Source organism: Oncorhynchus keta, chromosome 22, assembly GCF_023373465.1.
Source record: "Oncorhynchus keta strain PuntledgeMale-10-30-2019 chromosome 22, Oket_V2, whole genome shotgun sequence".
Classification (NCBI taxonomy): domain Eukaryota; kingdom Metazoa; phylum Chordata; class Actinopteri; order Salmoniformes; family Salmonidae; genus Oncorhynchus; species Oncorhynchus keta.
The window spans coordinates 6,829,904-6,850,436 of NC_068442.1; the positions used below are offsets into that span (position 1 = coordinate 6,829,904).

General features: G+C 44.2%; 2 protein-coding genes across 9 annotated transcripts in view; one reads left to right on the forward strand and one right to left on the reverse strand.

The window, feature by feature from the left end:
• The window catches only part of LOC118400973 (suppressor of tumorigenicity 7 protein homolog), an 80,665-nt gene extending 74,919 nt beyond the window's left edge, over positions 1 to 5,746 (forward strand). For all 5 annotated transcript variants that reach the window (XM_052474727.1, XM_052474728.1, XM_052474730.1 and 2 more), the window contains 4 exons: positions 144 to 294; positions 580 to 672; positions 2,784 to 2,926; positions 5,399 to 5,746. In XM_052474727.1, coding sequence (XP_052330687.1) covers positions 144 to 294; positions 580 to 672; positions 2,784 to 2,926; positions 5,399 to 5,494 — 483 coding nt within the window. In that variant the 3' untranslated portion in view covers positions 5,495 to 5,746. The remainder of the gene's footprint in view (positions 1 to 143; positions 295 to 579; positions 673 to 2,783; positions 2,927 to 5,398) is intronic.
• Positions 5,747 to 5,890: 144 nt separating this feature from the next.
• On the reverse strand, positions 5,891 to 16,570 carry LOC118400971 (protein Wnt-2-like). 4 transcript variants are annotated; one of them, XM_035798034.2, is made up of 6 exons: positions 15,180 to 15,794; positions 14,747 to 14,786; positions 13,512 to 13,732; positions 11,094 to 11,371; positions 10,542 to 10,806; positions 5,891 to 6,736 (listed from the first exon to the last, which is right to left on the reverse strand). In XM_035798034.2, the coding sequence occupies exons 3-6, from the start codon at positions 13,726 to 13,728 to the stop codon at positions 6,531 to 6,533; spliced, it is 966 nt and encodes a 321-aa protein (XP_035653927.1). In that variant the 5' UTR covers positions 13,729 to 13,732; positions 14,747 to 14,786; positions 15,180 to 15,794; the 3' UTR covers positions 5,891 to 6,530. The 4 variants fall into 4 exon arrangements, with proteins under 4 accessions (XP_035653927.1, XP_035653928.1, XP_035653925.1 ...); XM_035798035.2 differs by lacking the exons at positions 14,747 to 14,786; positions 15,180 to 15,794 and adding an exon at positions 16,482 to 16,570; XM_035798032.2 differs by having other exon boundaries at positions 14,747 to 15,797.
• Positions 16,571 to 20,533: the final 3,963 nt, after the last annotated feature.

The window sequence follows — 20,533 nt, forward strand, 5'->3', positions numbered from 1 at the left end:
GAAATGCTGATTGATGTTCTCCAGGTTGTAAGATAACTGGTATAACTTTGCATTAAAAAGTATGTATGTTTTATGTTGTTGTTAATTTTCTATTGTCCCTGCTGACTCTCGCTATGACCCCCCCTCTCGCTTTCTCTCCACAGTACCTGTTAGAAATGAAAAGTTTAATACTGCCTCCAGAGCACATTCTGAAGCGAGGAGACAGTGAGGCCATAGCCTACGCCTTCTTTCACCTGCAGCACTGGAAGAGGGTGGAGGGGGCCCTTAACCTGCTCCACTGTACTTGGGAGGGCAGTGAGTAACACACACACACCATCCCCTTTACATTATATGTCATAACAGCTTGTTGTGTTTCACATTTAGCCTTTACTCCGTAATATGCACATATACACACACACATACACACAAACGTACACATTTCGAGGGCAGCGATTACAATAAAACATTTTTTTATTTTTTTCTCATGGTACTCCATTTTGATGCTTAACCAGACCCCCCACCCCCACCCACTTCTTGGCTCAACACAAACATTTGTACATGACTACCTATTCTGAATGCTTTGTCTTCTGTCCTCCCCAGCTTTTAGAATGATCCCCTACCCTCTGGAGAAAGGCCACCTCTTCTACCCATACCCCATCTGCACCGAGACCGCAGACAGAGAGCTGCTACCAAGTAAGAGACGCTCTGGATTCAAGTTTGTGTATGTATGTATGTATGTATGTATGTATGTATGTATGTATGTATGTATGTATGTATGTATGTATGTATGTATGTATGTATGGACGGAGTGTACAAAACATGAATATTAAGTTGCACCCCTCCCCTTTTGCCCTCAGCACAGCCTCAATTCGTTGGGGCATGGACTCTACAAGGTGTAAAAACAGTTCCACAGGGATGCTGGCCCATGTTGGCTTCCCACAGTTTTGTCAGGTTGGCTGGATGTCCTTTAGGTGGTGGACCATTCTTGATTCACATAGGAACCTGCTGGGTTTTTCACGCTCAACATCGTTGCAGTTCTTGACACACACAAACCGGTGCGCCTGGCACTTACTACCATACCCGGTTCAAATGCACTTAAATATTTTCTTTCCAATTCCCCTTCTGAATGGCACACATATGCAATCCATGTCTCAATTGTCTCAAGGCTTAAAAATTCTTATTTTCCCTGTCTCCTCATCAACACTGATTTGAAGTGGATTTAACAAGTGACATCAATAAGAGGGATTATAGCTTTCACCTGGATTCACCTGGTCATTCTATGTCATGGAAAGAGCAGGTGTTCCTAATGTTTTATACACTCAGTGTATGTGTGTGTACAGTGTGTTGACTGAGTTGTTGTGTGTGAGGTGTACTCTTGGGTTAACATTCTCTGTCACTGCAACTGATTTCAGTCATATGGATGACACATGAGGTTTGTGGGGGGGATTATTATTTTGGGTTAAAGGCCCAATGCAGTCAATTCCTATATGTTTTCAAATAACTGCCCTTTTTCTGGCCCGCAAATAAATGTAGACAAACAAATCGGTCATAAAAAGGTCTGTGTGGCCCTCGAGTCAGAGTTTTCCCACCAATCTGAGGATGACTTAAGTTTAAGGAATGGGATTTCTTTTAGCTTCAACCCCTCTGAACTGTGTGTGTGTTTGCGTGTATACAGTGTTGACCCTGACTATGTATCTCTCTGTGGAAGCTGTGTGTCATAAGGTGTTGGTGTACATTGTGTGTGTATACAGTACCAGTCAAAAGTTTGGACACACCTACTCATTCCAGGGTTTATCTTTATTTTTCCAATTTTGTAAATTGTATAATAATATTGAAGACATTAAAACTATGAAATAAGACGTATGGAATCATGTAGTAACCAGAAAAGTGTTAAAACAAATTAAAATGGGTTATAAAATGGGTTTCCACCCTTTGCCTTGATGACAGCTTTGCACACTCTTGGCATTCTCTCAACCAGCTTCAGGAGGTAGTCACCTGGAATGCTTTTCCAACAGTCTTGAAGGAGTTCCCACAAACGCTGAGCACTTGTTGCTGCTTTTCCTTCACTCTGCGGTTCAACTCATCCCAAACTATCTCAATTGGGTTGAGGTCGGGTGATTGTGGAGGCCATGTCATCTGATGCAGAACTCCATCACTCTCCTTCTTGGTCAAATAGCCCTTACACAGCCTGGAGGTGTGTTTTGGGTCATAGTCCTGTTGAAAAACAAATGATAGTGGCACACAACCAGCATGGCTACCACAGCATTCTGCAGCGATACACCATCCCATCTGGTTCGCACATAGTTCCACTATCATTTGTTTTTCAACAGGACAATGACCCAAAACACACCTCCAGGCTGTGTAAGGGGTATTTGACCAAGAAGGACAGTGAGTGCTGCATCAGATGACCTGGCCTCCACAATAACCCGACCTCAACCCAATTGAGATGGTTTGGGATGAGTTGGACTGCAGAGTGAAGGAAAAGCAGCCAACACGTGCTCAGCATATGTGGGAAGTCCTTCAAGACTGTTGGAAAAGCATTCCATGTGAAGCAGATTGAGAGAATGCCAAGACTGTGCAAAGCTGTCATGAAGGCAAATGGTGGCTACTTTGAAGAATTTAAATTATGTTTTGTTTTACACTTTCTTGGTTACTTCATAGTTAGATGTCTTCACCAGTATTCTACAATGTAAAAAATAAAGAAACCCACGAATGAGTGTCTACATTTTTGACTGGTACTGTACGTTGTGTATAAAGTATGTACAGTGTGTTGATGCTCTCTTTGTATCTCTCTCATGTGGAAGCAGTGTTTCATGAGGTGTCGGTGTACCCTAAGAAGGAACTGCCATTCTTCATCTTGTTCACGGCTGGTCTCTGTTCCTTCACCGCCATGCTGGCCCTCCTTACACACCAGTTCCCCGAGCTCATGGGAGTCTTCGCTAAAGCCGTGAGTCTCCTGCACCGCTCTCACACACTATCCAGTTGCCTTTGTAGGTCAAATCCCCAATAAGGTTCTTTGCATTCAGATTCTTCGTAAGGAGGCCATTCATTTGGTTGCGTTCATGTCCTGGACAGACTCTAACAATCATAGACCTGCCTTCGTCAAGTCTGGATAACAGGAGACTAGCCAAGCTCTATACAAGTTGCAACATCCTCTATCAATGTAAGTTCTTGTAGATCAGTGGTGAAGCGGGGAAGGAAATGAGTAAAAGACGCAGCCTCAGACTATTGAATCCACCCATGTAGAACCGACACAACTCCCTCTCCCATCTGCCAGTGGAGGGCTCTGTCCTCTCCTCTACCTAATGTTCTTCCTCAGTAGGCTTGTACTGTCTGATGCCACTCCCCTGGAATGTGTGTGAGCTCATGTCTCTGCTCCTGGTGTGACACAATCAGCAGCTACTATCTCCTCTGCAGGGGCTTGCTCTGACCCCACACTGGTTGGGTGCTGCCTGCGAAGAGCTGATGACACACACACACATTTTAAATACTTTATTTGAATTCACAAATCACATTACAGTCAAAGGATTCAAACATTTCAAAGGTCATGGATATCTGGACAGTTATGGATATAGAAAGTACCTTCTCCATACAGCTATGCTGCCCATGATCGCTGACAACAGAGCAGTACCTTGCTAGCTGCTTTTCCTTTGCCCTATGCAGGCCTGCAAGCTGAAGGCCACGTACTGTCATGTACTTGGACGAAACTCCAAAATAGAACTCCCAAATATCAGCACCACAAGTGATAACCAAGGCTGTTCAGTCGTGACACAAAGGGCTGGTATTTCAGCAACTTGGCAGCAAAGTTCTGCTCCATGTAGGAGTACAAAAGAGCAACCCTCTTCCAAACTGAGCACCTCCCTCCGGCCTCCCCCCACAACAACAATATCGGCCATATTTGGTATACAAGAAAGCACATCATCGTCAACATCAAACCAGCCTCCTCTGACAAGAGAATGTTTGTGCATATGCACTGATGGTGGTACTACCTGCCTCACCTCACTAGCTAGATCAACAAGGTGGTCATGTCTAGCTATGTACAGGTAGGTCCTTGTATGAACGGCAACCATTCACTTGTGCGACAGACTCCATTACATTTGACTCATATGAGATATAAGTGGATCATGGTTTGCAGGGTACCAGAGTGCTAGGTTGTGTTTTGTTGGTAGAACCTGCAGTCTCGCCTTAGCGATAAAGGTGAGACTGTCCTCACCAATAGCAGCGTTCTGGTATATGGAATGAGAGAAAGAACGGTCAGACACGTGTATACACATACACACAAGCTCACTGACACACTTCCAATACTTTGAAAGTGCACTCTTCTAAGACAAACTAATCAGCACCTGGTTTACACACTAGGGTTCAAACAGATGTGCCTTCTTCCTTACTCGCTTCCTTAAAGTAATTATCCAGTGTTTCCAGATTTCTATGAAATATGACATTTAATTATTTACAATATGAGTGAAATAGTTTTCCTTCCACAAATGTCTACGTATGTTTTTCTGTGTTGGAATGGTGTCGGTGTACCCCAACAACAGACTTGTGTGGGCGGATACAGGTCATAAAAAAACTGTGATTAGACTGGTGATTGGCCAGCTCATCCTCCTCAGGCCAGCTCATCCATCCGAGGAAATACCGGGAGCAAGCGTTTTAACAAAATATGAAATTTGAAGTGAGATTTTCACTGGACAGTTACTTTAAAGTAATCACTGATCTAATATGATTGAATTGATGAAAACACGACTTGGCTTTCACCTATCAGATCAGTGGCTTCTCCCAAGGAAGGGTGCATCTTCAAAGGGTTGGAACAGGGCCTCTTTCCCTCTTAGCGTGTAAACGAGGTGCTCGTTTCACCTCTCTCTCTCTCTCCCTGATGGCCTTTTTATCTGCCATCTGACTAAGCCGAGCCTCCATGACCCGCAATCCCTCTGAGGGAGCCCCTATCCCCCACACTGCATGATGCCAAAAAACAGAGGAACGAGGGATGAGCAGAGAGAGAGAAAGAACACCTCAGAGAGAAGGGGGAGTTGAACGGGGGGCTGATCGAGAGAGTCAACCACCACTCTCAGGTGTTAGAACACAGCCAGTAGTCAACATACCCGGGAGAAAAGTTATGGTTCTGCCCCATAGAGCACAGTACCTCAACTGGCATGCTACGGTGCTCCTATCATGTTCCTCTAGCATTTGAGGTCATCGACAACACACACTACCTACGTTGAGATGGCTACATTCTAAACTGGCATGTTATGGTGCTCCTACCACAGGCCTCTAACTAGCATTTGGGAGGCCGTCTACATACAGTACCTTGAAATGTTCCAAAAAAGATCTGGTTCACGTTGGTTCCAGTAGGAATTGGCGTAGTGTGTGTGTGTGAGAGGTCATGTGTTCTAACATCTTCTCTCTCGCTGTCTGTCTCTAGTTTCTTAGCACCCTGTTTGCTCCTCTGAACTTCATCATGGAGAAAGTGGAGAGCATCCTGCCATCCAGTCTGTGGCATCAGCTCACACGCATCTGACAGTGACCAGCCTCGCCCGGACTTGACTGACACACTCTTTGTGCCAATATCATGGATTAGACGGACAGTGAGGATGGATTGGAAGAAAAGGGAAACATGGAGTTCTGAATTGCTTTTGACTTTATTTGATATGTTTTCATTTTGTCTTCAAATCTCATGTAAAACCGTTTTTTTGTTGTACAAAAAAAGGTGATCAATTGTCATCATTAAAAAAGTGGAAAAATACATAAAATAAAGGACTTTTTGTGTATAGCAATGTCTAACCTGCCATTTTGATTGTGAAGCATATCAACATTTTAATAAATATTGGATCATAGCTGCAGGTTAGGTGACTAAACCGTGTTCTGTAACTGGCTGGTTGAGGAAAGGGGGGTGTGGTCAGGTCTGCAATCAATTTCTAACAGATTCCATAAACTATATAGACATTTGGTTGTTTAGCGGCAAAACAGACGGGGATTGGCTTAGATAGTTGACAACGTCCCCAATGTTTATTGTAAAGAAATACATTTGCACAATGAGCACTTGTCTCTCAAATACATCTTTCCAGTTGTTGGTTAGCTAGCTATCTAATTTTAGCATTGACATCAGCCAAAACACCTCAAAACAAGACCTGGTATCAAGAATAACATGAAACGAGCCACTTACGATTCCCCACATGGCAGTTTCTTGTCATTCTTGCTAGCAATCTGGCCATGCAGAATCACACCACGCTGACTTCTGCCCCATGGAAGTGCACACACAGTTTGTGACGTGGTCAGCTAACCCATCTATACTGAACTTTCTTTTAAATTACATAAAGTTTGTATTTACATAAAGGTTATTTTGTACTCGGGAAAAAAACTAGTAAATAAATATAATGGAATGTAAGGGAAGAACGAAATTAGATTGGGTATCTTTGGACTGTAAAAGGGCATTATTGGCGGAGTAGCCGACATGTGGCATAGGGGCCCATGGTCAAACGTAGTGCACTAAAGAGGGAATAGGCTGCCATTTCAGACAGACGTTGTGCAAACGGTTGGTTGGTGGTTCGCAATGGTCACGTCTGGGCCTTGCAGGTGTGCACATCCACATCTAGCTTGCAGTCCCGGCAGTGTACAGCGCAGCACCAGTGGAACTTGCACTCACACTTGGTGTTGCGGCTGAGGTGCGATGTGTCGTAGCCCCGGCCACAGCACATCACCTCGCAGCTGTCCACGCCGCGAGATGTCCGGTTGCATACCCGCCCGCCTGTCCCCACCGAACCTGAAGAGGGTGAGAGAAATGAAGAGACAATGTACAGACGGAATATACGCGAGTCAGTCATTCCTAAAGCTTGTTTAACCTTGTGACCCACATACAACCCTTTTCAAATGTGCTTATATCTCGCCAAATATACTTAATCAAAATCCTTGCAGCCTAGCTGCAGTCCAGAGATTAGCTGCAATAGAGTGATATTTGGCAAACAGCGGTCTAAGCCCCACGACCCTACAGGTATTGACATCATTCCAATAGAACACAGCATACTCAATCTAAACTGGGTAGACACGGACTGAGGGAGAAAGCAAGGGATGGGAAGGATAAGAGGATGAAAAGAGGCAGGATGGCGGAGGAGAGATGAGAGATTGATGATAGAAGCCATCAGCTGGGGCTCAGGGTCTTCATCAGGTGTTAATTTTCCAGGCGCCTTCATTCTGCGTATACCCTGGCTGGCACACAATCTCACTGGCGCAAACACACACCCTGTTGGCTGTCACACACTCTTGGACCTCCTATCATCTCAGAATGAGGACGCTGCAAGGGCGTCTGACAGGCTTAATGGACTCACTCCCAGAAATCAGCCCATAATACAATTACACGAACTGATCAATAAATTGTGAATATTCATCTCGAGGCCTCTACTCAAACCTCAATAGTCTAAAGTAGCTTCCTTAGCTCCTTCCTTTGCATTATGGTGAAACCCCTGGACAGGTGAAGGTAAATGTCCTGTCTTAAAAGGGGCTAGCTAGGGGTCGATTTGGGATTGGGAACAGACCATGTCTGTTCTAAGCAGCCTATTTCTATGCCCCGCTGCTCTTTGTCCATTTGACTCCACCTGTTCCTCTGCTGAGAAGGAGGAGTGAGGTAGGTATAGAAAGAGGGAGAGCAGCCAGGTCATGTCTGGGCACGGCGAGACTCCACCCACTCCTGACAACGTTCAGTTCTCGGTATGCTGTACTGCTAGGGGTGACGTCAAACACTCTTCCCCTCTCCTTTCTCTCTCGCTCTTGCTCCCTCTCTTCTCTCCTGGCGTCTGCTTATTGAATTATGATGAGGGGGCGCCGAGAGATGAGTTTAGCACCTGAGCCTCCATGCGGCTGAGGGAAATTGATTTCACACTTCGGAGAGGCACAAGGGGGTGCAGTCTCCACTGTGTGTGTGTGTATGTGTGTGTAGTCCCAGATGACTGGCGCTAATGTCTGTGGAGAGAGGTTCTCACAAGATGGGCGCTGATCAGTGAACTCCCCATGCTCACATGTACACAGTCCATAAAAGGGCCTTCGTGCACTGGAACTGTACAAATCAGTGTTCAAAACAGGACCCTCTTCCAAAACACACACTTCCAAACGCACGCACTCTTCAAAACACACTTTAAAACAGAACTGTACAGTCGTGGCCAAAAGTTGAGAATGACACAAATATTAATTTCCACAAAGTTTGCTGTTTCAGTGTCTTTAGATATTTTTGTCAGATGTTACTATGGAATACTGAAGTATAATTACAAGCATTTCATAAGTGTCAAAGGCTTTTATTGACAATTACATGAAATTGATGCAAAGAGTCAATATTTGCAGTGTTGACCCTTCTTTTTCAAGACCTCTGCAATCTGCCCTGGCATGCTGTCCATTTACTTCTGGGCCACATCCTGACTGATTGCAGCCCATTCTTGCATAATCAATGCTTGGAGTTTGTGGGTTTTTGTTTGTCCACCTGCCTCTTGAGGGTTGACCACAAGTTCTCAATGGGATTAAGTTCGGGGGAGTTTCCTGGCCATGGACCCAAAACATCTATGTTTTTTTTTTGTTCCCCGAGCCTTATGGCAAGGTGCTCCATCATGCTGGAAAAGGCATTGTTCATCACCAAACTGTTCCTGGATGGTTGGGAGAAGTTGCTCTCAGAGGATGTGTTGGTACCATTCTTTATTCATGGCCAAGTTTCTTAGGCAAAATTGTGAGTGAGCCCACTCCTTTGGCTGAGAAGGAACCCCACACATGAATGGTCTCAGGATGCTTTACTGTTGGCATGACACAGGACTGATGGTAGCGCTCACCTTGACTTCTCCAGACAAGCTTTTTTTCCCGGATGCCCCAAACAATCGGACAGGGGATTCATCAGAGAAAATTACTTTACCACAGTCCTCAGCAGTCCAATCCCTGTACCTTTTGCAGAATATCAGTCTGTCCCTGATTTTTTTCCTAGAGAGAAGTGGCTTCTTTGCTGCCCTTCTTGACACCAGGCCATCCTCCAAAAATCTTCACCTCACTGTGCATGCAGATGCACTCACACTTGCCTGCTGCCATTCCTGAGCAAGCTCTGTACTGGTGGTTCCCCAATCCCGCAGCTGAATCAACTTTAGGAGACGGTCCTGGCGCTTGCTGGACTTTCTTGGGCACCCTGAAGCCTTCACAATAATTGAACCGCTCTCCTTGAAGGTCTTGATGATCCGATAAATGGTGCAATCTTACTGCCAGCAATATCCTTGCCTATGAAGCCCTTTTTGTGCAAAGCAATGATGACGGCATGTGTTTCCATGCAGGTAACCATGGTTGACAAAGGAAGAACAATGATTCCAAGCACCACCCTACTTTTGAAGCTTACAGTCTGTTATTCGAACTCAATCAGCATGACAGAGTGATCTCCAGCCTTGTTCTCGTCAACACTCACACCTGTGTTAACGAGAGAATCACTGACATGATTTTGTGGCAGGGCTGAAATGCAGTGGAAATGTTTTTGTGGATTCAGTTTGTTTGCTTTGCAAAGAGGGACTTGGCAATTAATTGCAATTCATCTGATCACTCTTCATAACATTCTGGAGTTTATGCAAATTGCCATCATACAAACTGAGGCAGCAGACTTTGAAAATTAATATTTGTGTCATTCTCAAAACTTTTGGCCACGACTGTACATCAGTCATCAAAACAGCAAAGATGGCCTACTGTAAGATTGAGTGTATCTCAATAGTCTAAACCATCTTTGTTTCCTTGTATCCTTTCCTTCATTTGCACTGACATGAAAGACCTGTTCTCCAGATTACCTTCACAAATCCTGTGACTTTAGGACAGTGTAATGAGGGAGAGGAGACAAAGAGAGGAAGCAACTTCAGAAAGGCCCCCCAGGTCTACATTAGGGGTGGTTGGCTTTGATGGGAAAGTGTGTGTGTGTGTGTGTGTGTGTGTGTGTGCATTGCTCCAGAGGGGGTAATTTATTACAGTGTGCAGCAGGTCGGGTTTCATCCCAAAGAACTGTGTAATGGCCCTTAAACTGGCCGACACCCGATCGCCTCGGATCACCTGCTGCCTGACAGGCACCCAGGTTCTCCGGATCACACACACTTTTCTCCCCTTCTCTCTCTGTCACACCCACTTTCTTTTCTTACCATCTCACTCACACACACACACTTCTCCCCTTCTCTCTCTGTCACACCCACTTTCTTTTCTTACCATCTCACACACACACACACACACACTTTTCTTCTCTCGCGCACGTACACAAACGCATTCCCTCTTTTTTGCACTTACTCACACACTCTACATCTGGTGTTATCCAGTGCAGCATGAAGAATAACCCTAGGGTACAAGAGACTGAGCGCTTACCCTCTGAAGATATTACCACATACTGAAGATATTATGGACAAGTAGTATGGTGGTCTACTCTACAGACAGACAGTCATGTCAGATGTCAAATAGACAGAAAGCACTCACAGTCTAGTCAGTCTCTTTGCTTGCTTGTCTGTCTGTCCGTCCAATGTCCGTGTATATAACTGCTTTGAACATCGAGAGCTGTGGAGTAAATCTGAAAACGCCAGACTCACCGGACTCTTGGTCTCGTATGCAGTAGTCTGGCGAGTCCTCGAAGTAGACCAGGTCGTTTTTGCTGGGCCGTTTGAGATGCCGCTGTGCGGTGGTGAAGCCCGTGCCATACTGGTTCATGACCACCTGCACTGCCCCGTTGTAGCGCCGCCGCAGATGGTCGCCCGTGCGGCGGAAGTCGGCCAGGGCCAGCCAGCAGGTCCGTACACTGCAGGAGCCGCTCACGCCGTGACACTTACACTCCAGAGACATTAATCGCTTCACTGCCTGGGAGATGAGGAGGGAGAAGATGCAAGTCAGGGATCTAGGTGTGTGTCAAGTTGGTGGTAGAGTGGTGGTAGGACGTTAGGGTGTGTGTATGTGTGTGTTAAGGACTTGGTAACAGTCGATATACTTCCTCTAGATCAGTGTTTGACTACTTGATTCAGGTGTGAATAGTTCAGGAACAATAAAAAAATATATATGTAAAATGTCTGGTGATTCCTCTCAACGCTGATCTAGATCCAGTTGGTTCTGGACCATCACCTCTAGTGTGTATGAACTTTGAACCCCACCTTCCTCCCGGCGCGGTTGTTGTGAAGGTTCATCAGAGCCCTGGCATCTCGCTCCTTCCGCTCTTTGGCATCTACAAAGGCCTGGCTGAACCTCATGGCGTGCTCCACGTGGTCACTGCAGCCGCCCCAGTCGAACGCCCCCTTGGCGTCCTGGGACGAGCCCTTCTTGGTGGGGTCGCAGGAGCACGACTGCAGCTCTCCCTGGCTGCAGGCTCGGGTCAGGGTGTGGACCACCCCGGCCGAGGAGATGGCGTACACAAAGGCTGCTTCACGACTGCCTGGAAGAAAGGGAGAGAAGGATACTGGATGAGCATTAGTCGTGTGACAGGAAGGACATACAAACACAGGTAACATCGTACACACAAGAGTTGTGTTTTTTTACTGCCTGGGGGAATAGGGGGTGGCTAAGCACACTGGTTGAACACACACACACTACACACACGCTTGGGACAGCATGCACACCAGATGGGATAAATTACGTGGACACGCGTATTAGGCATACCGGCCGGGCCAAGGCTCAAATGCACAAAAGCATACATTTGCTCATTGTACACACTTAGAAATTACACAAATATGCAGATCTAAATTGTATAACATCTAGTAATCCCATAAAGATGCATAGAAAGTGTACAGAAATCGTGCATTACGTAAATGTTATTTCCATAATCTCACTTGGGAGTGTCACAGTTCAAATAGGATCTTCATTGGAGCTTCAACACAAAACAGAAAGAGGTAGCTGGTGCTGTTGGTGTACCTGCATGAATACGGTCTGTTGCTGCTTTCTTTCAAGTCTTTTATTTCATGCATGGCAGTGTTTTGCTTCATCTAACTCTGAGATGGATAAATGGGTAACATTTACCAGCAGTGGTCTGATAAAGGACCCGTATGACCTGACTGCACTTGTAACTGATGAGAGATCTGTGGGATCAAAGGCTATAGATGACAAGAGGTGTGTGTGTGTATGTCTGTCTGTGTGTGAGTTGGTGTCCAGTCAGGAAACATCCAACTTCTGTGGGTGAGTGTCTTTAACACGGTTAATAGGGAGAATAAAACAACCAAACAGTGAGAACATAAAATTACAAATAAATCCCAGTAATTGTTTTAAATTAGCGTCCTGACATTGACAAAAAAAAGTAGCTATCACGGTACCACAGCGATAATGCTGCCAATCAGAGCATCTTCCTAATGTCGTGTGACACAACCAGAGCTGTGCCTGGGAAGTATGAACTCCACAGGCCCATTTAAATAAGGTGAATGCACCAATTTGTAAGTCGCTCTGGATAAGAGCGTCTGCTAAATGACTTAAATGTAAATGTAAATAACCAGATTACACTGAACTCTCAGGGCCAGTTTCCCAGACACATATTAAACCTAGTCCTGCACTAAAAAATACTTTCAATGGTGAATCTCCATTGAAAATGCTTCTTAGTCCAGGACAAGTCTTAATCTTTGTCCGGGAAACTGGCCCTTAAAGTTCCACCTCAAATTAATTTCGAGCGAATATAAGAGCAGGACTGGAGCATGATGCCCAAAACAATTACCAATTCAAGTTCTATGATCCCACCCTCCCCAAGGTCTCGAGTGGATCCTGAGATTTATACCAATTAAAAAGAGATTCCAAAATTGAGCGGACTGATTAGTCCATAGTTGGTCAGGTGACGAGATGGGAGGTGACAATTTCTTATTCCAGACTCCCCACATTCGTCAGGCGTGGCAGTTTTATAAACACGCCGCGCATTGGATCAGAAACCGATCAGAGCAGCAGGCACGCGCGTCAACTTGATAAATGTATGACAGTAAAGTGAGACAATGCATGGAATGCAATGCAAGCACGGGGGAAAACATCTGTTAGGGAAGAACATGTATTTCACACGAATTCTTTCACTTTGATAAACGCTAGAAGAACTTTATAGGTTCACCACTGTGAAGAATTGGTGGGAGAAAAAGCGCATACCATTTTGCCATTGATCTAGGAGCCTATAGTCTATAGCAGATGTGAATGATAAGATCACCATTTACAAGCCTATTGTGCAGACGTGCGTGTCTTGTAAATGAGGACAAAGATGAGTAGCCTATATCACTTTCCCAGGACATAACAGAAACAACCCAGCATATCAGCTATTTCAGGGGTTTTCACATTTTTCTTGCAAAGGGACCCACGCCTAGGCAAACCGGCGACCCAGGGACACCCGTCATATGCCATGTCAAAAAGTAATGTCTTATCAGGTGAATGATAACGGCAAGTAGAAGTAATTTATTGTAAAAATTAATTGATTTTGTGGGCAGTTCATACCTGTATTTCAGTCAGAAAATATAAACCTACATCTGCGCTCGATACATGTAATAGCTTAAATACATATTCTTAAAGTAGGGCTTACATGTGCGGTTTTTTCTCCCTCTCTCGCGCTCAATACTTACTACGCAGCAGTAGGCGTCCGAACACATTGTGGTCTCGCTCTATGGTATTGCAGTTCCAGCGGTGGTTCTGAAACTGATGTTGGCACTCCCCGATCCAGTCTTTAATCCCGGCTCCGATCGCCTGCATAATGTTGGGATGCTGGCGGCACAGCTGCCGCTGTTTGTTGACTAACCCTGGGATGTTGTCGCACATCACTTGCGAACCAAGGGTTCCCATGTACCTGCATACAGTGGTGGAAAAAGTACCCAACTGTCATACTTGAGTAAAAGTAAAGATACTTTAGTCATTTTCTAATAAGATAAAAGTAAAAGTCACCCAGTACAATTATACTTGAGTAAAAGTCAATGTATTTGGTTTAAAATATACTTAAGTACCAAAAGTAAAAGTGTAAATCATTTCAAAATCCTTATATTAAGCAAACCAGGCACCAGTTTTTATATATGTTTTGAATTTCGGAAAGCCATGGGCACACTCCAACACTCAGACATAATTTAGAAACAAAGCATTTGTGTTTAGCGAGTCCGCCAGATCAGAGGCAGTAGAGATGACATGGGATGTTCGGTTGATAAGTACGGGCATTTCACTATTTTCCTGTCCTGCTAAGCATTCAACATGTAACAAGTACTTTTGGGTGTCAATGAAAATGGAGTAAAAATTACACTATGTTCTTAAGGAATGTAGTGAAGTAAAAGTAAAAAATATAAATAGTAAAGTACAGATACCCCCAAAAAAACTACTTAAGTAGTACTTTAAAGTATTTTTACTTAAGTACTTTACACCACTGACTGCATAGAAAGTTGAGGTTTTGGCTTGGACCATGCAAATGTAATCTGTTTTAATGTCCTTGTGGCAATGATGGGTTATTTAAAAAATAATGGAAAAACTAGGCTTCTATAACACTCAAATAAAGGAATAGAAAAGTATCTGCCCTATAAAATGTGTCCAAATTAAAGAAATGCATGCATGTCTAATGTTATTGGGGGATACATTATATTATTTTACACTTAATTTTTGACAATAATTCAACTAGTTTAATTAAAACAATAATTGAAAGACAGATCATAGCCTACAGTATACGTGTCCTTGACTATTATACAGTTCAGACTTCATTGTGTAGGCTATAATTATTTTTGATATAGCCTATAAATCACTGCATAATATTTAATATTCAATTAACTTTACACTTGCATTAAATGGTTGGTGCTATGTTCCATTTTTTTTTTGTCTTACTCACCATAAAGATCCGCCGACCCTTGACGTTAGCCAGCAGATTACTACAGATAAATAAAAACATTTTCCACTTGGCAATAAATTCATATTACTAAAAGTTTTGTCGGTGTGCACATTCAGGCACTTGTACTGAGCATTTCCATGAGTAAGAAAACAACACAGGCGCGCGGTCAGACAGGAGTCTTGACAGCTTCTCGATTGCACAAATCAAAGTTCTACTTTGTCTTGCATTAAAAAATAAATCGATCAGAAGAGGTTTACCGCCCGGATGGATCTTTGTACATATAAACCATAACGCTTATATGACAAAGAGAATGGTAAAAGAAGCTCATTAGATATTGGAAGCGCATGAGATATTGAGTCGATCTAAAGTTAACAGATATTTGCAGTGTAAAGATAGGCAGATGATCGTTTGCTATCAGGTTTAAATTGCTTACACAAGGGGTGGGCGCAGTCCTGTCTCAGGAATGAGGTGAAGAAATTAGATGTCTGAAAGTATCTGTTCAGGCTAGCTTGATACCAGACACAAGTTTGGCCGATTTCCAAGCGGCAAGGTGTAGAATGTGGTACGAGGTAATGTGTTAAACCCTGAGCGTTTTAACAAAAACAATCAAATTGACGTGTTTAGAAGGAACTGGTGCGCTACAAACGTGCTTAGTTATGCTTATGCCTATAACACACAGTCGCCAAAAAGTCCAGAAATGTACAGCCATGACGCCATATTATGCACACAGGTTAAGAATTAGACGAGATGCGGCCATGATGACTAATATTATTTGCAGAAGTTAAATGCAGATTAATCAAAGGCCGCCCAAAAGTTTGGGTGCATTTATAATTAGATTATCAAATTCTTTTGAACTCGTTTCGCGATCTGCTCGATTGTCACATTGTATTTCCTTTATCTTTGATCTCCGCTTCGTGCAAGTGATTTAATGTTCCCAATCCCGTTTTGTCTTTGTAATTGGGTGGTCTGGTGCTCGGTCTCCTGTTGGGATGAGGTTAAGGCTGAAATTGGATTCTCTCATGATCTTCGTGGAAGAAACGAACAAGACGCAGGACAATTAATAAAAATCAACATTCCTCCAGTAGAGAAACGTTATAATGCTTAGTATAAACTCCATTTGCAGAGACAAAAGATTAACATAGTATTTTTTTCAATTACATGTATCAACCCTTGAAAAAACAAAACAAAAACTGTTAGAAATTGTAAACAAAATGTAAATTGAAAATATATATTAAATGTATATCCAAGAAGAAATACGATATTTCCATAAAACAAACCATATTTACTTTATATCAGAACGTAATCAAATAGTTTTAGTCATATAGTCAACTAAAATATTTTAATCTTGAACAATATGTGGGAAGTGTATTTCACCGACAGTGTTCTAACATGTGCAGCAATTTAATGCAGTAAAATGCTGGATAAAGAACGTTTTATTTTATTTTCAAAAGCCCACAAAGGATTAAGAACAAAATAAATAAACTATTAAGATCCAAGTATACAAATAATAAGGAACGTCAATCAAAAATACTACAACTTTTCTTGAAAGGTCTGCATTTGAGATATTCTCATTTGGCATAATTCCTCAAACAGAAATGTCAATTAGATAAAACAATTAAGCAAATTGATTGATAACCTTTGACCTATGGCATCATTTATCCAAATGAATAGTGTTTGGATATTACGGGCAGAGTCGATGTCTATTAGTAAAAGAGCAGGCCTGCTCTGAGCATACTCAGTGCGAGCGTCTTCAGAACCCGTTTCCTCCAGTCGCCGTGGGAACCAGGTCGAGGAAGCGGGCAGGAACCTCCGGCCGGGTCCATTTTAGGAGGAGGAGGATCACAAGGGAACATGTGAGAAAGAGTAGGGTGGACACAAACTCGAGACACACACGTCTCTCTCTCTCTCTCACACCAGAGGATGTGAGCGGAGTGCATTGGGCTAGAGTCGAGTTGAGCTTGAGTAATTTGGCTGGAGCGTGGGCTTTCTCTACCGCTCCAATTTCGCTCCGGTATCGCTAAGTCACAAGCTAAAGCCATGCTCAGCCCAGCAGTATTCTTTTAATTAGGCCGATACTTTTGTATACCCCACCACTAATGCGCAGGGATGTTGATATGAGTCGACCAAGAAATAGGTCATACAGCCTGTGTAATTGATGGCAAGACAACCAAAGAGCCCATGCAGCAGCACCGGAGACGTTTTGGTTTCTATATAGGCTACTGTTGAACGAGAGGAGTAAGTTTGTAACAGTGCTAAAGTTGTCTATCAACTGTAAAATGTGAGTGCAACAGAGCCAGTTACAACTGAAGTATCTGATCATAAATAGAGTAGAGAAAAAGCTATTTGTTTTTTTTAACACAGTGCCCATGTAGCCTGTCGCCTATGTAGGTCCTTGTTCATAGCCTACAACATGTTGTTGTAATGTTGAAGCTTCTTATGATAGTCTACTTCAAATCCAAATGGTACATAGTCACAAAAGTAGATGGCGTGTTTGTTAAATTATCTTTTTTTTAAACAATGAATGGAGCTCATTTGGAGCAGGGGAAGGGCCATTGAGCGCCAGAGCGGTGCACAAAGACCACTCCGTGACCGGTGAGTGGGATTTCCAACAGCTCAACTCCGCTCACATACTCTGACACACACACGCCACTTCAAGTGGACATAATTACCTAATGAGACTCTGACCTAATCCTGACCAGACCCTTTTAGGGCTGCATCCCAAATTGCACCCTATTCCCTACATGGCCTTTGCTTTGAGTACACTACATCTGTGAGTCTTTTTAAATCAAATATATTTATTTAGCCCTTCTTAGATCAGCTGATATCTCAAAGTGCTGTACAGAAACCCAGCCTAAAACCCCAAACAGCAAGCAATGCAGGTGTAGAAGCACGGTGGCTAGGAAATACTCCCTAGAAAGGCCAAAACCTAGGAAGAAACCTAGAGAGGAACCAGGCTATGTGGGGTGGCCAGTCCTCTTCTGACTGTGCCGGGTGGAGATCATAACAGAACTGGGCCAAGATGTTCAAATGTTCATATATGACCAGCATGGTTGAATAATAATAAGGCACAACAGTTGAAACTGGAGCAGCAGCACGGTCAGGTGGACTGGGGACAGCAAGGAGTCATCATGTCAGGTAGTCCTGGGGCATGGTCCTAGGGCTCAGGTCCTCCAAGAGAGAGAAAGAAAGAGAGAAGGAGAGAATTAGAGAACGCACACTTAGATTCACACAGGACACCGAATAGGACAGGAGAAGTACTCCAGATATAACAAACTGACCCTAGCCCCCCGACACACAAACTACTGCAGCATAAATACTGGAGGCTGAGACAGGAGGGGTCAGGAGACACTGTGGTCACCTCCCTGACCAAGGCCCTTCTCCCCCGATTGCTCAGTTTGGCCGAGAGGCTAGCTCTAGGAAGAGTCTTGGTGGTTCCAAACTTCTTCCATTTAAGAATGATGGAGGCCACTGTGTTCTGAGATCTTCAATTACAGACATTTCTCGGTACCCTTCCCCAGACCTGTGCCTAGAGACAATGCTGTTTCGGAGCTCTACGGACAATTCCTTCGACTTCATGGCCTGGTTTTTGGTCTGACGTGCACTGTCAACAGGTGTGTTTCTTTCCACATCATGTCCAATCAATTTAATTTATCACAGGTGGACTACGTTAGAGTTGTAGAAAAATCTCAAGAATGATCAATGGAAACAGGATGCACTGAGTTCAATTTCAAGTCTCATAGCAAAGGGTCTGAATACTTATGTATACGGTATCTGTTTTTTATTTTTAATACATTTGCAAAACATTCTAAACCTGTTTTTGCTTTATCATTATGGGGTATTGTTTGTAGATTTGTTTTCCATTGAGGCTTTAGGCAAGTCAGTTAAGAACAAATTCTTATTTACAAAGAAAACCCACTGTTCCCCAGTAGGCCAACTGCCTTGTTCAGGGGTAGAACGACAGATTTTTTAAAACTTTTAGAATAAGGTTGTAACGTAATAAAATAGGGAAGTGGTCTGAATACTTTTTCCACATCTGAATGCCCTGTAGATTTATGGAACAGATCTATGATTTTACCAACCCCATAGATTGGAGATGGGCAGAAGCACAATCCTTCCATCTGGCCAGGCACTCTGTGTATGTGTGTTTAGGGGGGTGGGTGTCAAGACGAGCCCCAACAGATAAGATAAACTGGTGCGAGGGCCTGCCCCCCCCGGGCCCTGAGTAAGTCTCTCCAAATGGCCTCCGTTGGTTGTCAGATTCCTGTCTGACACCGCCAGCGTCCGGGGCTCCCAACCCCCCCTTCTTCCCCACCCTAACCTCCCCATCTCCACATTGACAGGACACTGTCACACTGTGTCTGAGTTATGGGCTGTGAGGACTCACCCTGTCAGAACCCTTTTACACACAGGACCCTACACATAGAGAGGGTGCGAAATGGGAATTGACCCGAGGTTGTGAGAAGGTTAGAATTGGACCTGATGGGAAGAGAGAGCAGTGAAAAGGTGTGCAGGGACAGATAGAGGAAACTGAGACAGGACTCTCATTCATTCAGTCAGAGTGGCCCAGTAAGGAAAGTGGAAATATTATAGCGGGGGCTCTTGAGTGGCAGGGCTGAAGTGACACACAGACACACAGCAGTCAGAGGTAAAAAAAATACCTACCTTGAGAGGCAGGTTCCTGAGACAGGTGACTTCTTTCTGCAGGTCTCCAGTCTGGACCACCAGTTCATTACAGATGGCCTGGGCTTCCTCCTTAGGATCCAGGGACAACACCAGCTGGGGAGTGGAGAGAGGGAGAGAGTTAGTGGAGCTGGAGAGAGTCCAGTCCAAAGAACAACCACAAGCCCCTACACTATACCTTGGCACTTCTTTTGATCTGAAAGTAATTGGATAAGTGTATGCAGTATGGCTAGATTTTAATAGTGAGCTTTCAGTTAGACACTATAGCACTTAATGATCAGTCCTTAGCCTGGTGCACACAAACACGCGTACCTCAGAGGCTCGACGGGGGGGGCTGATGACGTCCTGCACGTTCTCGGTCAGGCTAATCAGGAAGTTCTACAGCTCCTCACTCCAACAGGGAAGGACGCAGACACCACTATTAGACAGCTTCTCACTTACGGTAGACGACAATGAGCCAAAACCTCAAACAGGACATGGTTGTGGTTCACAGCCAACTCGCTGTTGATGAGTCTCTTCACACTTCGACCCCAAGTGTGTTTTAAGTATGACTGTCTGAGCTTAATTGTGTGGGTGAGCAGCACAACCTGTGTCCCTCCCAAACTCGGTCCTGGGGCCCCCCTGTTTCCCTCCCAAACTCAACCCTGGGGCAGCTCCGCAGTGCACATTTTTTTTTTTGCCCTAGAACTACTCAGCTGCTTCAAATGATCAAAGCTTGATGATGAGTTGGTTCTTGGAATCAGCTGTGTAGTGCTCGGGCAAAAACCAAAATGTGCACATGGGGGGAGGCCCCAGGACCGAGTTTGGGAAACCCTGCCCTATACAATACAGTACAGTACACCTAAACCAGGAGGGAGGGAAAGAGAGGCTGCCTGCAGCAGACAGACATCTCCCCCTATCTTCCCCTCTGCTCTCCTATCCCTGTACTAAGTGTTGCAACGAGAGCCTATCAGTCTTTGGCGTGATAGATAAACTAACAGCGCTATAGTCCCAGGTCCCGGGGAGGAGATAGTAACTCCAATCTGACTGACACTGTTTACACGGCAAGCTGACAGAGTGTGGGCATCACAAAACGGCTGCTACACATGCAGGGAGAGGTACCATTTC

Bases quoted from the DNA above. Each gene is read 5' to 3' on its own strand.
- LOC118400971 (XM_035798032.2), bottom strand. From the start codon at position 14,829: ATGAATTTATTGCCAAGTGGAAAATGTTTTTATTTATCTGTAGTAATC. The intron at 10,807-11,093 runs GTGGGGTTCAAA...CTCATCTCCCAG, and splicing joins ACAACCGCGCCGGGAGGAAG to GCAGTGAAGCGATTAATGTC. The intron at 6,737-10,541 runs GTGAGTCTGGCG...CACCCTCTTCAG, and splicing joins CATACGAGACCAAGAGTCCG to GTTCGGTGGGGACAGGCGGG.